General features: G+C 42.6%; 1 protein-coding gene across 2 annotated transcripts in view; it reads right to left on the bottom strand.

Annotated features, from left to right (window-relative positions):
* LOC137413001 (cytoplasmic polyadenylation element-binding protein 2) overlaps positions 1–22,602 on the bottom strand; it is a 162,375-nt gene that overhangs the window by 2,931 nt on the left and 136,842 nt on the right. For both annotated transcript variants that reach the window (XM_068098366.2, XM_068098376.2), the window contains 2 exons: positions 20,377–20,491; positions 19,244–19,425 (listed from right to left, as the gene is read on the bottom strand). In XM_068098366.2, coding sequence (XP_067954467.2) covers positions 19,244–19,425; positions 20,377–20,491 — 297 coding nt within the window. The remainder of the gene's footprint in view (positions 1–19,243; positions 19,426–20,376; positions 20,492–22,602) is intronic.

The following is a 22,602-nucleotide window of genomic DNA, read 5'->3' as shown; positions in this document are numbered from 1 at the left end:
TCACATTATTTGTACAAGGTACACATTGCGCATCAAAACAGCACAATAGCCATGAAACTAATGGCACCCAATAAGTGGCAAGTATGTGCAGTTATACAAAATTGAACAAGACAGACTATTTAACAATGCAAAGCCTCGTTGGGGGGTATTTGTCTCGGTGACCCCTTTCACCATGAGTACATGATTTGCATTCAAGGTACAAAATCAACTTGTGGTTAAATTTGACAAATATTTTGTGGATAAATCAGATAAATTTGTTGAACTGTGTCTAAAGCTGCCCAAGCATGCAAGTTGAGCCCTTAGGCCTTGCAAGGAAACTCAGACCAATGGCCCTGCAAGGACTGACAGAATTGCTGTGAATATTATCTTATCAATAACTTTGTGGCCGCAGATGCTGCACGGAACCAGGGAACTCTTCACATATGGTTAAATTAGAAAAAAACCAGTACAGGTATATTCAAAGTACTCGTCCCCATGCCAAATAAATAAATATCCTCCAGCGCGGCATTGCTGGGGCACCTGAGGCGCCCAGCGATACCACCGTGCAGCTCAGGTGGTATTGTATAGTATTAGGAGGGAGAGGTGTACAATAATTGATTGATTAATTGCATAATTAAAATCAATAAACTATGATCGTAAAATATTTTCTTCATAAATTGGCGAATAGCATACCTAAACCACCAGTGCATCATCCGAAGCTGTAACTTGTTGAAAATTAATTAAATAAATCAATAATCGAAAAAGTTAAATAATTAATTTATTAATCAATAAATAAATTAATCGATTAATTAATAAATCAAAAATATCCTTGATAGCCACATCACTTGGTCACTATTGTGTCCAAATATTAGCTTCCTAGCTCAAAAGATGCCTCATATATTGCCCAGATGAGAAAGAAAATAAATAAATGATTAATAATGAAAATAAATAAATAATAATCATATAAGAATTAAATAATTAATCAATTGGCTAATAGAATACCTAAACCACCAGCATTTCCACCGAATCTGCAACGTAAAAAATGAATTCATTATGTCATTAATCCAATAATTAAATAATTAATCGATTAATTCATTAATCAATAAATCAAAATTAGTCTTTACAGCCAAATCACTTGGTCATTGCCATGTCTAAATACCAGCTTCCTGGCTCAAAAGGTGCCTGAGATATTGCCCAGAAGAGAAAGGAAATAAATAAGTTCTTAATTCATCGATAATAATTAAGGAATTGATCAATTAATTAATTAATTAATAAAAAAACAAAAAATAACTTTTTGCCAAAGCACTTGCTCACTATTATGCCGAAATTTCAGCTTCCTAGCTCAAAAGGTGCCTGAGATATTGCCCAGACAAACAAACAAACAAGCGGAGTGAAAACTGAGAACTCCCTCAACTGAGAAAATATTTTTTTGTAGGCTTCCCCAGATCTGTGCCTCGACACAATCCTGTCTCTGAGCTCCACAAGCAGTTCCTTCGACCTCATGGCTTGGTTTTTGCTCTGATATGCATTGTCAGCTGTGAGACCTTATATAGACAGGTGTGTGCCTTTCCAAATCATGTCCAATCAATTGAATTTACCACAGGTGGACTCCAATCAAGGTGTAGAAACATCTCAAAGATGATCAAGAGAAATGGGAGGCACCTGAGCTAAATTTCAAGTGTCAGAGCAAAGGGTCTGAATACTTATGTCAATCTGATATTTCAGTTTTTTCTTTTTAATAAATTTGCAAAACGTTGTAAAATCCTGTTTTCTCTTTGTCATTATGGGGTATCAAGTGTAGATTGATGAGGGAAAAAATGAATTTAAACGATTTCAGCATAAGGCTGCAACATAACAAAATGTGAAAAAAGTGAAGGGGTCTGAATACTTTCTGAATGCACTGTATCTATACATATACATATACTAGCTTGACTCGGGTCGCTGCGCTCGCCTCACCAAGCGTCGATACTGAGGAACGGGCTTGTTTTAGCTGAGGATAATGACTGCACCTGAGTTGCTGTGTTGTCATGATTTACACCAATCATAATACAAACAATTATTTTGCACAAATTTATTTGTAGTGTTTGTGATATTACATTTTTATAAGCAATTTAGGTTGAAGATGTAGGTTGAAAAAATATATAAAATTCCAAAAAAGAACCCCTCAGCACATAAATACGGGAGGGGTAGGTGCAGACTGGAAGTTTGGGACGATTACACCTCACCACCACGTAACTCAAAACACCTCACCACCAAGTAATTTAAAACACCTCACCACCACGTAATTAAAAACACCTCACCACCACATAATTCAAAACACGTCTCCACCACGTAATTCAAAACACCTCACCACCATGTGATTTAAAAACACCTCACCACCACGTGATTTAAAAACACCTCACAACCACATGATTTAAAAACACCTAACCACCACATAATTCAAAACACCTCACCACCACATAATTATAAATACCTCACCACCACGTAATTCAAAACACCTCACCACCATGTGATTTAAAAACACCTCACCACCATATGATTTAAAAACACCTCACAACCACATGATGTAAAAACACCTAACCACCACATAATTCAAAACACCTCACCACCACGTAATTATAAATACCTCACCACCACGTAATTCAAAACACCTCACCACCATGTGATTTAAAAACACCTCACCACCACGTGATTTAAAAACACCTCACAACCACATGATTTAAAAACACCTAACCACCACATAATTCAAAACACCTCACCACCACGTGATTCAAAACCACCACCACATTATTAAAAACACTTCACAACCACAGAAACAAAAGTTTCAGGGAGTAGTTCAGTGACAACACACACTGCCCAGATGTGTAGATATATAGGTAGATAAATGACTGTACCTGAGTTGCTGTTTTGTCATGGTTTAAACCAATCATAATTCAAACAATCATAATGCACAAATGTATTTGTAATATACGTGATATTACGTTGTATAAACAATTGAAGTTGGGGAAAAAAAATTTCCCCACCAAAAAAAAAATACACTTAGGACATACCGACGGGAGAGATATGTGCATACCAGAAGTTTGGTACGATTTCACAAAAGTTTGAGGGAGTAGTTCAGTGACAACACAGGACAGACACTGCACATATATATATATATCGATAGTGAATGAATGAATGATCGTTTTTTAAGGCCATTTTTCCCCGCTACAGCGGGGGTTGGCCTTGCGGGCCTCATGACAATCATGGTTCCCTGTTTGAGGCAATGTTTTTATGGCCGGTTGCCCTTCCTGGCGCCAACCCTTGGTCGCCTCTTACGATGTGCAGGGATACGGTGTACCTATTCTAAATCGGGGTACATACCGGATCATTCATCCCAGCAAGCTGGTACTCAATTTGCCGACCTCGGAAGGATGACAGGCTGAGTCAATCACCCTGGTGTTAATTCAGCGATCGACCGGGATTCGAACTCAGGATCCTAGGATCCTAAGCCGGCACCCTAACCGCTAAGCCAACACCAGGCTATATATATAGATAGTATTATTTTCTATTTGTTTTCCCCAATATTATTGCAATAAAATGCAAATATATTATCTGTATCAAAAGTATGGTTCACGATAGATATAGGGACCCAAAATCTGGCAAATCTCAAAAACGGGTAAGCCCCATACTTGCCCCCCCCCCCCCCCCAGCATGACCTCAACTAAATGGACCTCCCAGCAACACCTCATCTAAATGGATCTCAGTAACACTTAATTTAAATGGAGCTCCCAGCAACACCTAATCTAAATGGACCTCTCAGCAAAACATAATCTAAATGGAGCTCCCAGCAACACCTCATCTAAATGGACCTCTCAGCAAAACCTAATCTGAATGGAGCTCCCAGCAACACCTCATCTAAATGGACCTCCCCAGCACGACCTCATGGAGTGCTGTGTATGGTGCCAGGCATATGGTAATTGTGGGGAAAAATTCATTTCGAAATTTTAAAATAAACGAATGATTAAAACTGGAAGATTATTCTGTTACAATGATCTAAGGCTCCTGGAGGAACCTGTACCTTGATCACAAAGATCACATGACAAGAACATTATAGGACAGCTGTGTAGGTAGTTTTATGTGAAATGTGTGCACAGTACTATATATCGGTGCACTTTTACATGGACTTGCATTGGAGGAGACAATGGACAACACGTATGGTATGGGATTTTATATGGGATTTTTTTTTACCTCTGAGCCACAGGTTCAGATGGAAACATAACAGGCATTGCCCATTATACTCCTCAAGCACAGGTAAACAAGGTTCAGGCACAGGTAAACAAGGTTCAGGCACAAGTAAACTACAAATCGGATCATCACACTGGGGGTATGAATGTGGGGTTGAATATAGGAAGGAGTGTTGGGGGTGCTTTAGGAGTTGTCTTAATATTACAACAACAACAACATGCATTTCAAAGGCCATTTTCCCTACTAGAGTGGGGGTTAGCCTTGCGGTCCCCATGACAATCTTCTCCATTTTGCCCTATTTTCTGCATCTCCCCTTGTTAACCCCCTTGCCCGCATTTCTTCTTCAACCATCTTTCGCCAAGTCTTTCTCGGTCTTCCCCGTCCTCTACTTCCTTCTACATTCATTTCCATCACTCTTTTCAACCAGTCACTTTCATCCTTCCTCAACACATGACCAAACCATCTCAACCTGTTCCTCTTCACAGCATCAATCACAGGCTCTATTCCCATCATTTTTCGCAATTCATCATTTGTCTTCCTCTCTCTCAACGATACTCCGCACATCCACCGAACCATTCGCATTTCCACCCTTTCCAGCCTCCGTTGCTGCTCTACATTCATGACCCATGTCTCGCTCCCATAAATCATAACACTTCTCACACATGCACATGCACACATCTCACCTTTCCCTTCAGCTTCAACGACACTCCCCTCCTCATCAGCATGCCACTCAGTTCCTGAAACTTCTTCCATGCACATGTCACTTTAATTTGCACAAAATTGCACAAATTTGGGTATTGTATTATTATTTGGGTACTAGCCGAAACCCGTGGAACATCCACGGAAGGGAGGATGTGGTGTATGGATAGAGTGTACCATTATGGATGGCATCGGGGATTTGCTTGTTCGAGTAAGAGTTAGGAAGAAAGATGAGAATGAAGAGTGCGTATATGAACAACGATCGCCGACACCGGCACAAATGCATGCTCTGGATAGTCCACTCAGTGGACGGCTTGCTTTCGCCTTCACCTGTCCAATCAGCGGACGGCTTGCTTCACCTTCACCCAGCAGACGCCAATACGATGGCGTCGTAACGGCAGTTAATCGGATGCTTTTGGGCCCCAAAGTCGGCTAATTCAGATTTTTCGACTATGTCTGTACGTGATAAACAAAGAGCACGGTTCGTAGATCGTAAATCCATTAGTGCCGTGGGCATCGGGTCACTGGGTGCGGCGTAAAAGGGATAACAAAGTCGAGTCCTTACGCTATTATTATATAGATTATTGGGTATTGCACAAAATAAAAAAGAGTAACTCTAATGCAAAAGTAGATATATTTTTTTAGTTGGTACCAGTGGCATGCACCACATACTTAAACTACAGACTTGGCATTTAATATGGATTATATATTTTTTCTTGACTTGGGTTTCCTTTCTGAACACAGAATATCAATCTGGTGAGTTTCTTTTATGCTTCGGTGATTTCTTTGTTAAAAGAACCATGTCACTGATTGTATGTCGCAGCAAGAAGTCAATAACAGGATTATATCACAGGTGGCGTGACAAAATGTATGGACAGGTACATTTGACGATTGGCTTCACAATCGGGTATATAATTGTTGTTGCGTTCTGTATTAGTGGAAAACAACTGCTGCACGTCTACAAAAGTTATTGCCGCTTCCTCTGGAGATGGTCCGTCAACTCGACAATGCTGTTTGTCATGGAGTGGTGGCTTTACGAAATTCCGGCATGAAACAGTGCGCTATTGCTCGGCAGTATGGCATCACTCAAGGTCAGGTGTCAAAGATCCAGAAACGAAATGCTCAGAGGGGTGTCCCTCCTCCAATATCGAGGCCAGGATGTCCCCGCAGAACCACAAGGAGGGATGATCACCAGCTGCACCGGTTAGTCCGCAATGGCCGTACCAAGTCAGCTAATTGGCTTAGGGCTGAGTGGCAGCAACTGACAAATGTGCCTGTATCCAGAAGGCTAGTCAACCAACGACTGGTTCAAGCAGGCTATCGTGCCAGGCGTCCCCTAAGAAAGCCACGCCTGACAAGACAACACTGCCAGCGCCGATTGCAGTGGGCCAGAGAGCACCGTCAATGGCAGCCAGGACACTGGAATCACGTGATCTTCAGTGACGAGTCTTGATTTCTGGTCTATCGTCAAGTTGGCCATGTCCGAGTGCGCAGACAAGTGCATGAAGCCTACAACGAAGATTGTATAATGCCAAGAGTCCAAGCTGGAGGTGGTAGGGTGACCGTTTGGGCTGCTTTTCATGTAGGGGGCAAAACTTACCTGGTTGTTCTGAATGGAAACCTGAACCAGTTCAAGTACAGGGCCATTCTGGAAGAAACATTGCTTCCATTTGCTCGTGTAGCCTTTCGAGGAAACTTTGTCTTCCAAGATGACAATGCATGGCCTCATCGTGCTCGCATGATCCAACACTTTCTTGCTGACCATGGTGTAGACTGTAGAGCATATGGAGTGGCCTGCCATGTCCCCGGATATGGATCCGATAGAGAACTTGTGGGCAGAATTAACGCGTCAAATCGACAACTTGGACCAGCAGCCTACCTCTATGCGTGAATTGCAGCAGACTATTGTCACTGCATGGCAAGCGATTCCTGTCCAAACCTTGGCAAATCTCGTGAACAGCATGCCTCCACGTGTACGTGCTCTCCTGAATGCTCGTGGGGGTTACACGACGTACTGAACTGTAATTTTACTGTCCGTAATCCCAAGTGTAATTTAACTTTTGTTTTTGTTAAAAAAAAATTTGGCTAATGTGTAAAATAAAGAAATACTTATGGAAAACGTACAGAAGTTTAACACAGTACTGTCCATTAATTGAGTTCAATATCAGTTTACATCACTTTCAAGGATCAATTTATTTGCTTTGAAATGTCAAATGTGGTTTTTGTTTCTTTTAAAGGTCACATTAACAAAATCTAGAATAATTTCAACATAAGTCCAATGAACTTTTGGTTCTAAGTCAACTTGAAAAAGAAGTTCACCCCCACAAAAAAAATATTCCATATTAAATGCCAAGTCTGTAGAACGGCACTTGGATGAGCGCATATGTCCGCTAGGCTGAACGGTTTATGTTTTGGTATCCCACCGGATATAGTACATAGTGTTATGCAGAATTATTATATGTAAGTGCAAAATTTGCTACACGTGGAACCAATGTTTTTTTGCATCTATATACCCTTGGCAACAAAACCTGAGTTGGTTCCATTTTTTTCAATGGCGTCTTCGGCGGCCATTTTGAATTTAAAAATGGCCACCGTTTTTTTGCAATTTTGTATGTATTCTAATTTCTACAGTCTTAAACTACACATAGATAACTATAATTACAATAATGAAAGAAATATGAACATTTGCTTTATTCTTTTTTATCTTACAGGTATTCATAGACAAGTTGGATTTCAGCTTCACCGCCGCATAATGTCATCGTTTGAAGAGCCGCCTTCTAAGAAGCAATGCACAAGTTACGAACTTTGTGTATTCTGCCAAGAGAGAACTCCTGAACCTTTGGTTGACGTTGCTCATGCCAATTTCAAATGTGCTTCATATGAAACATTTCTTAGCAGCTTACACAAAAGAGTGCAACTTGGCAACTTAAGCTTTGCGTCAGCTAGTAAGAGACTATGTGATGTTTCTTCAGTAGTACTTAAAGAAAAAAAGGCTACATGGCACAAGCAATGTTACAAGGCAGTGACAAATCGTGCTCATATCAAACGTGATGAAGTGAACTTTAGTAAATCGTGTGAATCAAAGAATATTTCAAATCTGACGAACCGCAAGAGGGGACGACCGTCGAATCCTCAAAACAATTCTCGTGTGTGCACTCCAGAAGAGAACAAGACACCCAACCTTGATCAAGATCACACAATGCCTATCATTAAGGCACCAGCTCATGAGTGGACAACACTGGTGACAGTGCTTGAGAAGCTTTCGTACCTCAATAGTGTTGTGTGTCCAGAAAACACTGGAACGATCTTAGTTACATTTGACATGGATCTTTACAAGAGGGCCCTAAAGTTAGAATATCTTCATGACCAATATGCTGGGAAATGGATGGTATGCCCTGGTGGTTTCCACACTGTCTTGTGTGCACTAAGGTGCCTTGAGAGGACTGTTGAGCACAGCGGGCTTGATGAAGCTTGGAGCAAGGATCTGTACAGCACTGTGACAGTAAATCAGATACTTAATGGGAATCACCACAATCGTGCTGTTCAAGCGCATGAGCTCACATTAGAGGTATTCTTTGATCTCTGGCTTTCAGAATTTCTGAAAGAGAAGCCTGCAGTTGTAGAAGCTCTATCTGCCTGTATGGATAACTTGATAGAAGCAAACAAGAAAGAGGTAGGCATTCAGGAAGCCCATCACCAACTTCTAATGGAGATTGAACATCTAAACTTGGAAAAGCAGCTGAGTGATTTTGACAGGAGCCACAGTAAATTCCCAATGTATCAATGGGCACAAATGTACATGAGGCAAGTGTTGGCGCTGATTAACTTCACACGTTCACTGAAGCAGCCAGATTTCTTCCTGTACTTGGCCTCTCTAGAAAATTTGTGCATATACTTCTTCAGCTACAACCGACTAGATTATGCTCAAAACAAGTTGTTAGCCAAAGATATTTCTCAAAAAACGTCTGTTAAAAAAACCACCTTTAGAGGCCATTTTTCCCCGCAAGCGGGGGTTGGCCTTTTTCGGGGACCGTGGTTGTTGTTGGTTTTTTTGGTCCCCTTTTTGAAGCAATGTTTTACGGCCGGATGCCCTTCCTGCCGCCAACCCTTTTTGTCGCCTTTTTATGACAAACAGGGTTACCAGCAAGCTGGTACTCAATTTGCCGACCTCGGAAGGATGACAGGCTGAGTCAACCCCCCTGGCGTTAATTCAGCGATCGACCGGGATTCGAACCCAGGATCCTAGGATCCTAAGCTGGCACCCTAGCCGCTAGCTCAACACCAGGCTTAAAACTGGATATAAATGTTCTGGTGGATTTTCTGTACAAGGAATGACAAAAATGCCAGAAAAAATGGTTAATCAAAGTGTTTTATGTGAAAAGATACATACAAAATTGCAAAAAATGGCGGCCAAAGACGCCATTGAAAAAAATGGAACCAACTCAGGTCTTGTTGCCTAGGGTATAAAAAAAAACAAAAAAAAACATTGGTTCCACTAGTGTAGCAAATTTTGCACTACAATGACACAACACCATGTACTAATAGGCCGGATTTGCATCGGACTGTAACTAAAATATAATCGGCTTGTTCTTGTCACCTAACCAATTCATCCACCAAGATTCATCCGAATCCTCCATAACTAGATGAGATATTGTGCTATATACCATTCTTTGGCCCTACCGCTCAATGGAGGGGGGGAGCACTTAAATTTTTTTTATCGTATCCGAATCGTCACCAAATTCGAATCAATTCGACCTCGTCACACAACCAACCTGGCCACAAAGTTTTGGCCGAATCTGTACACAACCTTTTGAGATATCCTGCTCACAGACAAACAAACAGGAGTGAAAACATAACCTCCACCCACCTTCGGTCGTGGAGGTAATGAAAAGTAAAAGCAACCAAACAGATGACGATGTAAACATTCTCAAACCTCGATAGCAATCTTTCATTCAAGTTAGGAAGTCAATCCCTTGGTTTCCATTCTGACAATGCTAAATGATGTGGAAATATCAGTGAGAAATTGAAAAGTCACCATGACAAGAACTGCAGCGTGTGTACGATATTGCTCGGACTCGAGTCCTTCACGCCTGGAATCTGTGCACATTTTCCAAGATCTTTTGATTGTACTTTGGGCGGTTTTGATGACTTTGGGCTTTGCTCGATTGCATGAGCCACGATCCTGTTGCTTCGATGACATTTCAGAAGACAGTCCTCCTGGGTCAGAGCCGTGCATGTTTCGTGACAACTTTGTTGATACTTGCCAGACCTAAATAAGCATTGCACGTGCAGATGATACTTGCCAGGCCTACATAATCATTATTGTGAGTGTGACAGCCGATAGGAACGTGGCTTTCACACTATCAGTATTGATTACTTGGGTCTGGCATATAGCAAAGGTTTATCAGACAGCACATGGTTGAAAACTGCCATGTACCAATAAAAAGCAAACACATCTCGCTGAGCCTCATTGTGGTATGTATGCATCTATTCAAACATTGGCACAACATTCCTACAACAGGAAGCCAACTGGGTAAAAGCTGAATGTCGATATGAAAAAGGTCGTACTTGCGTACCATGCTCTATACAGAGCGTCAGTTACGTCAAAGTAGTTTCTTAGCTAGGGTTACAAAAGTGGAAGGGTCGACACACCGAAGCAGAGTATTTGACTGAGGGTGCAGGGATTTCACCATGGTGCAGCGATAACTCGCCTACACTTCGTGAAGGACATCGTGGGATATTTAACGTCCACAAACTAACGCTAGCAGATGAGACACCCAGTTTAACGTCCATCCAATGGAGGTACAAACATTGATCTTGCCTGTGAAACACCAGGTTGGGCAGAGATGTGGACCGAGGCTAGATAGCTCAGAGGGGAGGGAGGGGGTACGCATATCGCCTGGCTACCTTGTCAGCCATTATGACATACATAAAATTAAATTACTATTTTACAAGAATTTTTCACAAGATTTTCATATGAGTCGGCAGGTACATATATATATCTTAATATAATAGAGCAAACGTATATGGTTATGTCGTTATGTCGCTATGTTTATATGCGACGAAAACGTCTTCTTCTTCTTCAAAGAAAATTACCACCCTCTTAATTAACCCTCTTAATTGCGTTAAGACTGCTGAGACCCTCAGACCTTTGACGACCCTTAAAGTCCCCCAAGACCCTTCAGACCACAAAGACCCCTGAAGACCCAAAATAACCTGAAGACCCCCAAAGACCCAAAACACCCCAAAGACCCAAAATACCCTTCAAGGCCCTGAGGCTCAAAAAGACCCTGAATACCCCAAAGACCCTGAAGACCCAAAACAACCCGAAGACCCAAAACACCCCGAAGCCCCAAAATACCCCGAAGACCCAAAACACCCCGAAGACCCAAAACACCCCGAAGACCCAAAACGCCCCGAAGACCAAAAACGCCCCGAAGACCCAAAACACCCCGAAGACCCAAAACACCCCGGAGACCCAAAACACCCCGGAGACCCAAAACACCCCGGAGACCCAAAACACCCCGAACACCCAAAACACCCCGAACACCCAAAACACCCCGAACACCCAAAACACCCCGAACACCCAAAACACCCCGAACACCCAAAACATCCCGAACACCCCAAAAACCCAAAACACCCCGAACACCCAAAACACCCCGAAGACCCCAAAAGACCAAGAAGAACCAAAAGACCCTTAACACCCAAAAGACCCTTAACACCCAAAAGCCCCTGAAGACCCCAAATACCAAAAAGACACTGAAGACCCTAAAGACCCAAAAGCATCTGAAGACACCAAATACCCTTAAAGGTCCAGAGGATCCAAATGGTCCTGAAGACCCAAAACACCATGAAGACCCAAAAGACACCGAAATGGTCAAAGATGCCTACCCCTCTGAAACGACGTGTGGTGAGGCGCGCGGAGCGCGCCGAGTTAGTATATAGCAATCAGTCAAGACGCATTTGCTCAACAAAAAAGGCAGAAGACACTTCTCTCTCTCCCAACTAGGAACACATTTCATTACAAGACACTATGGACCTCACTTTGTGAAAGAAGCAATAAACCGAGCAAAAGGCATACCTAGACCAGACCTTCTGATTTACAAACCCAAACCTGCAACTAACTGTGTCCCACTGGTAACCACTTACTTTTATACCTCATCCCAATTGCCAAGTATTTTGAATAAGGCCCTTCCTCTCCTCCATGTCAGAAACACTCTGCACCACATTTCCTCAACCTCCACTGACATCATTTCGACATGGCCGTACACTCAAGGACCTTTTAGGAAAAGCAAAGCACTCACAGCCCCACAGCAAGGAACATAAGATTCCAGGCTTCCATAAATCTACAGCAAACAAATGCATCATTCACAAACATGTATTTGAAGGAAACAAATTCTGCAGTTCAAGTACCAGACAAAAATTCCCTATCACCTCCTATATGGACTGTAAATCTACATGGGTTATATACCTAATCACTTGTCAAAAATGTACGAAACAATGTTGGAAAAACTGAAAACACATTACACACGCTTTAATAACACACGGTCAGAGATCAGTAACTTTCACACCAATCAGGGCAAATCTCTACCTTACACTATACATTTTAATCAACCAGATCACTCTATAGACGACATTCAAATCTCTGCCATCAAATCAGTTGCAAATCAATCACACACCACAATCCTGAGACGTGAGTCTTTTTGGATACACAAACTTCGGACAAGGTTCCCTCATGGCATAAATTTTGACGATTAACGGATGTTCTAACTCATTCATTCCACCTCAACTCATTCACCGTAACTCATTCATTTCATTGTTTCCAAAAAACATCCCTTTCACCTTTACATCTCATTAACAAATACAGGCCAGTGCATGTATATGAATATAAATAGTATATGAATATGTGCATGTGTCTTTATATATATGTATGCATGTACTGTATCAACTGTAAACTCCCTATTCACGGGTTCTGCGTATTCACGGTTGATAAAATGTGACCTGCTTCTCTATTCGCAGCCATGTGTCCCGCGAATTCGCGGTTTTTTTCTCGACTCTCGGCATGTCCCGCGAATTCGCAGTTTTTTGTCCCCGTCGCACCGCGGAGCGAAAGGGGTACTATGGTTTTCCCCTCCGTCCGTGCGTGCGTAAGCGAAGGACCGAATTCTAATTTGGTGTGTGGGTGCAACCCACGTCAAAATCCAAGATGGCCGCCGCCATGTATGTCTGACGCCATGTATGTCTGAACCTTGTGAGCGGAATATCTTGAAAAATAAGCGAAGTACCAACTTCTAATCTGGTGTGTGGGTGTATCTAGGCATAAGGAAGAACGCTATTGCAAATTGGGTCGCCACGTCAAAATCCAAGATGGCCGCCACCATATATATGTCTGAACCTTGTGAGCGAAATATCTTGAAAAATAAACGAACTACTAACTTCTAATCTGGTGTGTGGGTGTATCTATGCATAAGGGAGAACGCTATTGAAAATTGGGTTGCCACGTCAAAATCCAAGATGGCCGCCACCATATATATGTCTGAACCTTGTGATCGAAATATCTTGAAAAATAAACGAACTACTAACTTCTAATCTGGTGTGTGGGTGTATCTACGCATAAGGAAGAACGCTATTGAAAATTGGGTCGCCACGTCAAAATCCAGGATGGCCACCGCCAGGTATGTCTGAATCTTGTGAGCGGAATATCTTGAAAAATAAATGAACTACTAACTTCTAATCTGGTGTGTGGGTGTATCTACGCATAAGGGAGAACGCTATTGAAAATTGGGTCGCCACGTCAAAATCCAAGATGGCCGCCTTGCTTCTTCCACTTTGTCAACTCGCATCACTTCACCGACGGGGGACCTAGGCGTAACGCTTGTTTTCTCTATTCTCGGCATGTGTCCGGCGAAATCCCGGTTTTTGGGGACGCAATTTTTTTTTTTAATGAGCCGCTAGCTTGACAGTGATATTCGCCCATCTTTCACCAGCCATGTACAAAGCAGCTGGACATATGCAATAAAAATATTTTATGAGCTGCGAGCATGACCTGCTTCTACATTCGCAACCGCAAATTTTAGCCGCACTATAAGCGAGCTTCACGGGATGTCCCACCAGCTGTGTAAACAAGTCAACCCTGCGAGTTATAGGATGAAAACGTTTCATTAAATCTATTACATTTTTCACTACAATTTACGGTAAAGCATCACCAGAGATGTTAAACAATAAACGCTTCGGGGCATGTTCTACCAGCTGCGTAAACAAGTCAACCCCTCGAAATATAGAATAAAATCGCTTCATTAAATCTATTATTGAAATTAGCAGCTACTCAAACAGCATCATCTGATAACATCCACCACAAACAATGTGCAGACTACCCACCCCTCCCACCGCGACCCATAATGCTCGCATTTGTACATATACCGACTGTGTCCTGTATCTCGATCATCCTTATCGACCCATTGTTTTGACCTGTGCTTTTGACTCTCGCCCTGCTCATCGTTCAATTATGGCTCCCAAGTGCAATACCAGTGCCGGAGATGCATCGACTACCAAGAGGCAGAAGAAACTGATGAGCTTGAGCCAGAAAGTGGGGCTGCTGGACCGGCTTTCGAGAGGAGAGGGTGCGGCCTCTGTGGGCAGGCATTACGGTGTCAACGAATCCACCGTTCGCTACATACGGAAGGAGAAGGCGATTCCTGAAAGAGTTTCAGCGAGTGCTGCATTGAGTATGAAGGTGGTCAGCAATGTCTGGGATGTCCACATAGGAAGTATGGATAAAACTCTCAGCATATGGATCGAGGACAACCCGCAGACAAGTATGGCTTTGAGTGGACCTCTCATTCGTGCAAACGTAAAAGGGGACTTCATGCTGAAACCAATGATGCTGAACTATTCCCTAAACCCACTCACCGAGGACGAGTTGGAGGCCATTATAAAGGTGTCCAAGGAGGAGGAGGCAGGCAGTGATGAGGAAGAGGTGCCGAGGTCCAACCTCATAGTCCAGTTCCTGGGCAAGGTGCTGCAGGACATGTGGGCGATTGCCGACAGGTTGCAAGATGCTGACCCAGTCATGGCATGGTACCACAAGTTCAAGAGGGGCTTGGATGATGTGCTGCTCCCGTACAAAGAGCTGCATCAAAACCTGCGACAATCTTCCAGGCAGCTCTCCATTACACATTTCTTCCGCACTGCTCCCTCCACCTCAAGACCATCAGCACCTTTTCCTACCTTTCCTGCCTGTCCTGCCTGTCCTGCCTGTCCTGCCTCTCCCTTAGTGCACGATTTTGCAGCACCATCATTCGGGTTGCCCTCAGAGTTTGAGGAATTCATGGGATTTTAAATTATCACAATCATCACCATCACATCATTTGAAAAGTTGCTTGTGTTTGTAAAATAGAAATTTTAAATGGTACATGATGTTTTTTTTTAGTTTTTTTTTTTTAGTTTCACGGTACAGGATGGTTAAGCTGGTTTAGCACTTTTAATAAACTGCAAGCACATTCCTTCAATAAATTGGAAATGGTACATGGTGTTTTTTTTTCATGTGTAAGCATTTTTTAATGAAAATGTAATCATGTGCATTTGCGGCCGAAAACATTTTAAACTTTAAAAATGCTCCTCTATGAATTAAGAACCGCCAGGAACCGAGAGCATACCCCCCTTTTCCCCATTGAAACAATGTCACAGCACACATTCGCCGGATTTTCATTGATATTCTTGGATTATCGTTGACATCTGTGGGATTTTCATCAACATTTGCAGTTTGTTCCTCGACATTCGTGGACTTTCATGAATCAGGAACCAAAATCCCCTTTTTCCATTGAAACAATGCCCCCCCCCTCCCCCCATTCGTGGTTTCGCAATTCATCGCATTTTCCAGGAACGTATTCCCCGCGAATAGCGGGGTCCGACTGTATACATGTGTGTGTGTGTGTGTGTGTGTGTGTGTGTGTGTGTGTGTGTGTGTGTGTGTGTGTATACATACATATATATATATACATATACATATATACATTTATATACACACACACACACACACGTATATATATATATATATATATATATATATATATATATATATATATATATATATATATATATATATATATATATATATATATATATATATACTGTATATATATATATATATATATATATATATATATATATATATATATATATACAGTGGTACCTCGGCTTACGAGTGCCCCAACGTACGAGTTTTTCGGGATACGAGCCGTCGCTCGGGCGGTTTGTTGCTTTGGGATACGAGCCGAGATCCGATGTACGAGCTCAAAAAATTTATTTTTTTGAATTTTCCGGTTGTGGCTTCCGGTTCCGGTCACGTGGTTATCTTGCCGTGAAAGCATCTCTGCTTGGATATAAAACACGCAATCGTCGAAATACATGAGCGAGGAATCTCCTTGCTCCAGCCGGTGACGTCATCGGCGGGGATCCCCGCCTCCAGAGTGGCTGGTCACGTGACCGCCAAAGCGTGTCGCGCGTGCGGGTATAATGAGCTACACCTGTGGATCACGTGACCACGGAAGCACGCCTCGCTTGAGAGGCATGGCTTTCGGTTTGCGTTTTGCTTTATAAGGCGCGATAAATGGGCTTTTGAGTGTTAGCGGTTCATGGCGTTGACGGTTCATGACGGTTCATGACGGTTCATGACGGTTCATGGCGTTGACGGTCAAAAACCCATTACATCAATTTTACCAGGCACTGTACAGTAAGTACAGTGGACACCAAATACGGTGGAAGGCTAGAAGTAGAAGATCGTCCAAGACAAGTGAGAATAAGCCATACTTTGGAGATGACGTCATTCGCTGGTCCGATAACCAAAGATGTGGTATAAAAAACCAGGTGAGCTAACAATGCAGCAATGAAGGAATTCGGCCAAGGCACCGGCACACAACGACCTACCTACATCGAAAGACTCAATGCCAATGGTGACAGAAGCCAAGACGGCCGGCTTAAACACCGCCGAAAGACCACGGTGTACCAACTTACGATGCAGAACATCTTGCACTTAATATGATGACAACAGGTGCCATCCTCTGACGTACCATTACAGGTACAGGTACAGTACACGTGAGCACAGAGCAAAAGTTCACTGAAACCGAGATTAAGAAAAAAGAAAAAACACCTCGTGGTCCGTGCTCGATATCCGAGTTTCAATCTTTTCAAACACATGATGCTCTCGGTCACGGTATCTCCTGCGAGCTGCTTCTCCTTCAACCACACAAACAACAACTTCTCCATATCTTCATGGATAGAGGTCCGGAGCTTTGAAATAATCGTAACGCCCTTGGCTGGCGTTATAGCCTTTATGGACTCCTTCTGCTTCAAAATCGTACATATCGTAGAAGGAGTACGATCGTACTGCCTCGCCAAGTCGACAACACGCACACCTCACCTGGCATGCTCTTCTCCTCTGCTTAATAAAACCAGTTTATTTCTTTACATTCTCTTGTATTATGTACAGTATATACGAGGTCGTGCTTGTTTATACATTATTTGTTATTTATAAAGTACATTTTTGTTATTTAAAAGCACCTAACAAAAAAAATTGGTGTTTTTTTTTTGAGGCTGGAACGGATTAATAGCATTTCAATGCATTTGAATGGGAAAATTTGCTTTGACTTACGAGCGATTTGGCTTACGAGCTCCGTCACGGAACGGATTAAACTCGTAAGCCGAGGTACCACTGTATATATATATATATATATATATATTGTTACGTTTGTGGGGGTAGGGATACTTTAGACCAGGTAGATTTGTGTAGGTAGCATGCTCCGACTTTCGTGAAGAACAAGGACCACCACCATGTAATAAGTAGAGGACCTGTTTAGCCCGAATGTCGGATGAAATTGTATATTTGTCCCCGTCACGAGGGAGCGGGCATATTATTTAGCTCAGGGATTAGGTTAAGTAATTCCCTGTTCGTCGTTCCCGATGTGATTTATCCTTTATCTCTTTTGGCACCGCACCAGACACTAGCGCAGGAAATGCCCATTAAGTTGCACTAATAACAAAAAACAACAACAGGAAGCCAGTTCTGAGCACTGCCGATAGGATACCACCATCTACATCACCACGAAAGTCGGGCAGGCCGAAGACACGCCCAGAAGGACAGTGATTGGGCAGGAGTTGACCAACAGGAAGGCCGGGGTAAGAAGCAACTCACTGATTGGTAGAGGGAAGAGCGAGTAGAACTGCATCACGAGAGCGGACTGCGTGTGGATTGATGGAGAGCTGGACAATGTAGCGGTGGCCTGCAAGCATTGGTAGAGAGGCACAGATGACGTCACGAGATGATCAATAAGAGAAGACTCGGACCGACATTTTCTTTCTTCTTCTTGCCCCTCACACTTTTCTCTTACCCTCACGCCTCCCTCTTGCCCCTCACCTCTCTCGCTTCTTGGTTCTACTTTTGGCTCTTTGCTCTGATGGTGGTCCTTTGTTCACAGGGAGGGCTTCATCGCGGCCAGGAGTTTGACGCGCAAGGACGGCGAAGACAGGCGCGGCTGGAAGAGTGAATCGCACGCCTGCTCGTTCGCTTCGCGCACTGGGCCGGGAGTGAGCAGATGACCGGATGATCCCTTCCAGGGTGAACATAGAAAACAAAGCATTGCGACCGGCGATAGTACTCAGGAACAAAAAGGAAAAGACAGCATTGCTGATTGAGATCTCAGTACCCAGCAATTTCGGCCTAAATAATGCAGAAATCAAGAAAATGACCAAATCCCAGACCTCAAGAACGATGTGAAAAGATCCTGGAAGCTGAAGAACGCCGAATGTGTACCAGTGATAATTGGCGAAACGTAAATGATAAAGAAGAACCATGCATAGATCTTAAAAACCATCCCATGGAACTTTACCACAAACTAACTACAGATGGAGGTTGTACAGGGCTCAGTGACAATCCTGAAAATTTTATGGAGACACCAACCAAACACACACATGCACGCGCACACACACACACACACACACACACACACACACACACACACACACACACACACACACACACACACACACACACTGTTTGCAGGTCATTAGGTTAGATTTTCCAGACTACATGTAAAAATTGCTGTTTTTTAAACAGCAAAAACAGTTGGCAGTTCTCTGTTCGGTTGGTGCATGTAAACCCCCAGCCTCAAGCTATAGTAGTGACCACTGAGGATAATAAACCACGGCCCAACAACAACATTCTAAAAAAAAAAAGTTTCATCAGTGGTTGTGTGTGGTGAGAGCAAACCGAAGATAAATTATATGACTGTACTCTCAAAGTTTCCTTAATATGAGAATGTATGTGGCAATAGAATCGTACACCAACCCTCTTGTCAATGTCGCCGTGCTGCAGCTGGACGAAGCGTGCGCTAATGGCAGCAATGTAGCTCTGCTGTCGGGAGAAAGCGACGCGGCCAGCACCCTTTGGGTAGCGCAGCTCTGGGTCTGTATCAATACCGGCGTAACAAACTCCACCATACAGCCGCTCCATTATCAGAGCTAACTCCACTGCACAAAAACAGAATGGTTGTTGTGGTTAGTACTATTGCAGCACCACGGTTTTCTCTACTCAAGCCTGTCAATCTTGTTGTTTAGGCAACATGCTACGTCATGCTCTATTTCAATGATGCTCTACTCAAGCCTAGATATTTAGTGCTTGTTCTATTTGTCGTAGTTTTAAGAAAGCACAGCCAGCAGCATAGAGTCACGTTGCCTAAATGAGCATCCTGCTGCTCAACAAACTTTCAAAATCAGTTTATTTTATTTCCATCCCAACAAATATGAAAACACAGAGGGGCAAGTTAACTACATTCTTGCAAACATCTTATCTACAACCATTACAATACAACTCGATACATTAAAACCTCCGTTATGCAAATATCCAGTTTCTGATAATCAGCATAACTTGACACCGAATAAACTTGTACCGACTCAACAAAACAAATAAAGTCAAGCCCAAGCAAGAGATCAGGATAGTCTCTCTGGACAGTTCTGAAGGATAGACGAGCGTCTCAAATTACTGAGCAAGCTCTCTGACGTCATCAAGAGCTCCCTTTACTGCCTTGTTTCCTCCACGTTGTCAACTACGGTGTTTCCTTAGATGATCTAATCATTTCACACAACCTTTTCTGATGGTTCGCGCAGCATGATGCTGGTGTAACTAGTGTCACTTTTGTTTTATGAACGTTCTGAATCTTTCAGTTTTTATTAACATCTGATATTTCAACTCATTAAAATTTACGTTCAAGAATTGGATTATTTTATTTTAAAACATTTAGATGTCATAATCACAATCCTCCACCAACTGTGTCCCACAGACCATTATGTGAGTTTATGTTTCACCATGACCTTTCACCCAAAGTATAAAACCTAAAATAAAATAAAAACACACTTAGGCAGTTGAAAAGTCGCCACAGTTTCTAGCAAAGATGGAAGTCTAAACACGATCAATTCTCTTACCAGCTCGGAGAGGCCGTGGCACACCCCCTACGAAGATAGTTTTCCGAGGGTCGAGTGGCTGGGAGCCATCCATAACAAAATCGCTGTCACTCAAATTCCATGGCCGAATTTGAACCTGCAACCGCAAGCAGCTTCAGTTAGGCATAGCAGGAAATGTACGCCTCAGTTAACCTCAAATGAAAAAAAACCAAGCTTCTTACTCGATAAATACATTTACCAAAGAACCACAATCAGAGTTTATTTTCAAGTCTTTCATTAAAAAAATAAAATAAAATACAGAGGGGAACTCCAGCAAAGAAAGACAAAAGATCTTTGACAGTGAAGGAATCTACACGGCTTTGAGGTTGCCAAAAAGAACCATTTTACTGGCATCACCTGTTAAAGCTTGATGGTACATAAAGACCGCAATGACCATACACAAGTAGAGCTGCACATCAGAAGGGAAGAATTTGGAATATTGCAAGAGTGTTGGTTCAAATGCACACTCTTAGCGAGGAGAAAACAAAACATGCGATCTTCAAAACCCATGAACGAGTGCGAGCATTTAAAGCCAGCCAGCTTAACATTACTTCGAAAAGATAGCCTGCTCTACAGGATAACACTTTGTGATGTGATACTATTTTGGCAAGGATAGAATCCAGACAATGAGGGAGAAACATTCTTCCAAGATATCCTGTCATCTCAAATCGTGAATCAATCGATTAGGAGTATTCATTTCCTTTATACCGTGTACCCCTCCCTCCTCCCCAGCCCCCCTCCCCTTCCACAGATCTACCGACGTCCCTGTTCTCTACTGTTGTTGTGCTTGTGTGCTTCCCTCTCTCTCCCCCTCTTGTCTCCCACTCCCTTCATTGTATGTTTTATGTGTCTGTGCACGTTTTCATGTTCAATGTGTTAACTCTTACACGAGCCTCGATTCTGTATACAAAAAAATAAAAATAATAAAGGAGTAAAATTTCAAAGACCCCTACAAAAGAAAGTCAGTGTGAAACAAGAATGACAGCACTGTGGCCACAACCTGGGACAAATTCCGGATACGGGCCATTTGGAAAACGCGCATTTAAAGCACTCGCATTAAAAGATGAACTTGACACCTCTCAATAATGTCATCCTCCACCGCAGTTACATCAGATTGTATCATAAACATAGGCAAAATCCAATTTGTTCAGTGATATTTTAAAAATAACACTGATATTTTTAAAAATTTGGGTTGGTGCTGGGAGTCAGTAACATGTCATTGTCATCACCAATAGCCCCAGGCATCATCAATGGAAGCCAACAGCCCCAAAGAAGCCGGCCACACCGACCCAACTGAATTGCCTCAGAGATTGAGTAACGGGAAAGGGTAAAAAATAATTCTGGGGAGGCAAGGAGTGTGGGTGGAGGAGAGGGTGGAGGGGTGGAGTTGTCACTCGCGGCCAGCTGATGGGCCCATAACCCGAAGACCTTTGTTGTGCTTCTCTCCCTCTCTCTCCTCTTGTCTCCCGCTCCCTTTATTATATGTTCGATGTGTTAGCTCCTATACAACCTGTGACATAGCATACAAAAAAGACTGGGGAAGTTGGAGGAGGTTTTCAGTTTGGGGATCTTCCTCATCAGGCATTTCCCATCCACTGGTAGTCCCATGACAATACATCTCCACTCGGACGAGTGAAGTGTTTTAAGGTTTGATGTGATGCGATCAAGTTCACAAACTTAAACCATAAGCCTGGCTGCCATATTCTGAACAACTTGTAAGAGAAGTAGGCCAGCCTATTAATAGTGAGCTGCTTGGTGTTATGAGAGGACACAATCAAACTTCAATTTTGAGAGCAAAACAATATTGTGCAGACGGAAGGAATGAGATTTACAGATCTCCGTAATGTGCAAAATAAAGGAAAATGCTGAGAACATATTCCATCGCAAGACCTACATTTGAAACCGTGTAAAAATATATCAGGTGCAGATTCCAGAAGTTGCACGATTTGAGGTTGAAACTTTTGTCGAATGGATAAACGGGCAGTTTTAACAGCATCGAGTTTGAGAAAGTTCATTGTCATTAATGTGGGAATTCAAATTACAAGAATCAGAGATGTCATCAGGTTCAACAGACAGTTGGGTCATAGTGTTGCCACTGTAGAAACTTTATGGTAACACAAAAAAGAAAAGAAAAAATTATAAAATTATACGATATATCATACATATCAGAATGTCTGTGTCACACAAATATCGCATCGCAGCACAAGA

Source organism: Myxine glutinosa, chromosome 1 (assembly GCF_964187855.1).
Source record: "Myxine glutinosa chromosome 1, kmMyxGlut1.1, whole genome shotgun sequence".
NCBI lineage: Eukaryota > Metazoa > Chordata > Myxini > Myxiniformes > Myxinidae > Myxine > Myxine glutinosa.
This window is presented reverse-complemented; position numbering and strand designations above follow the sequence as displayed.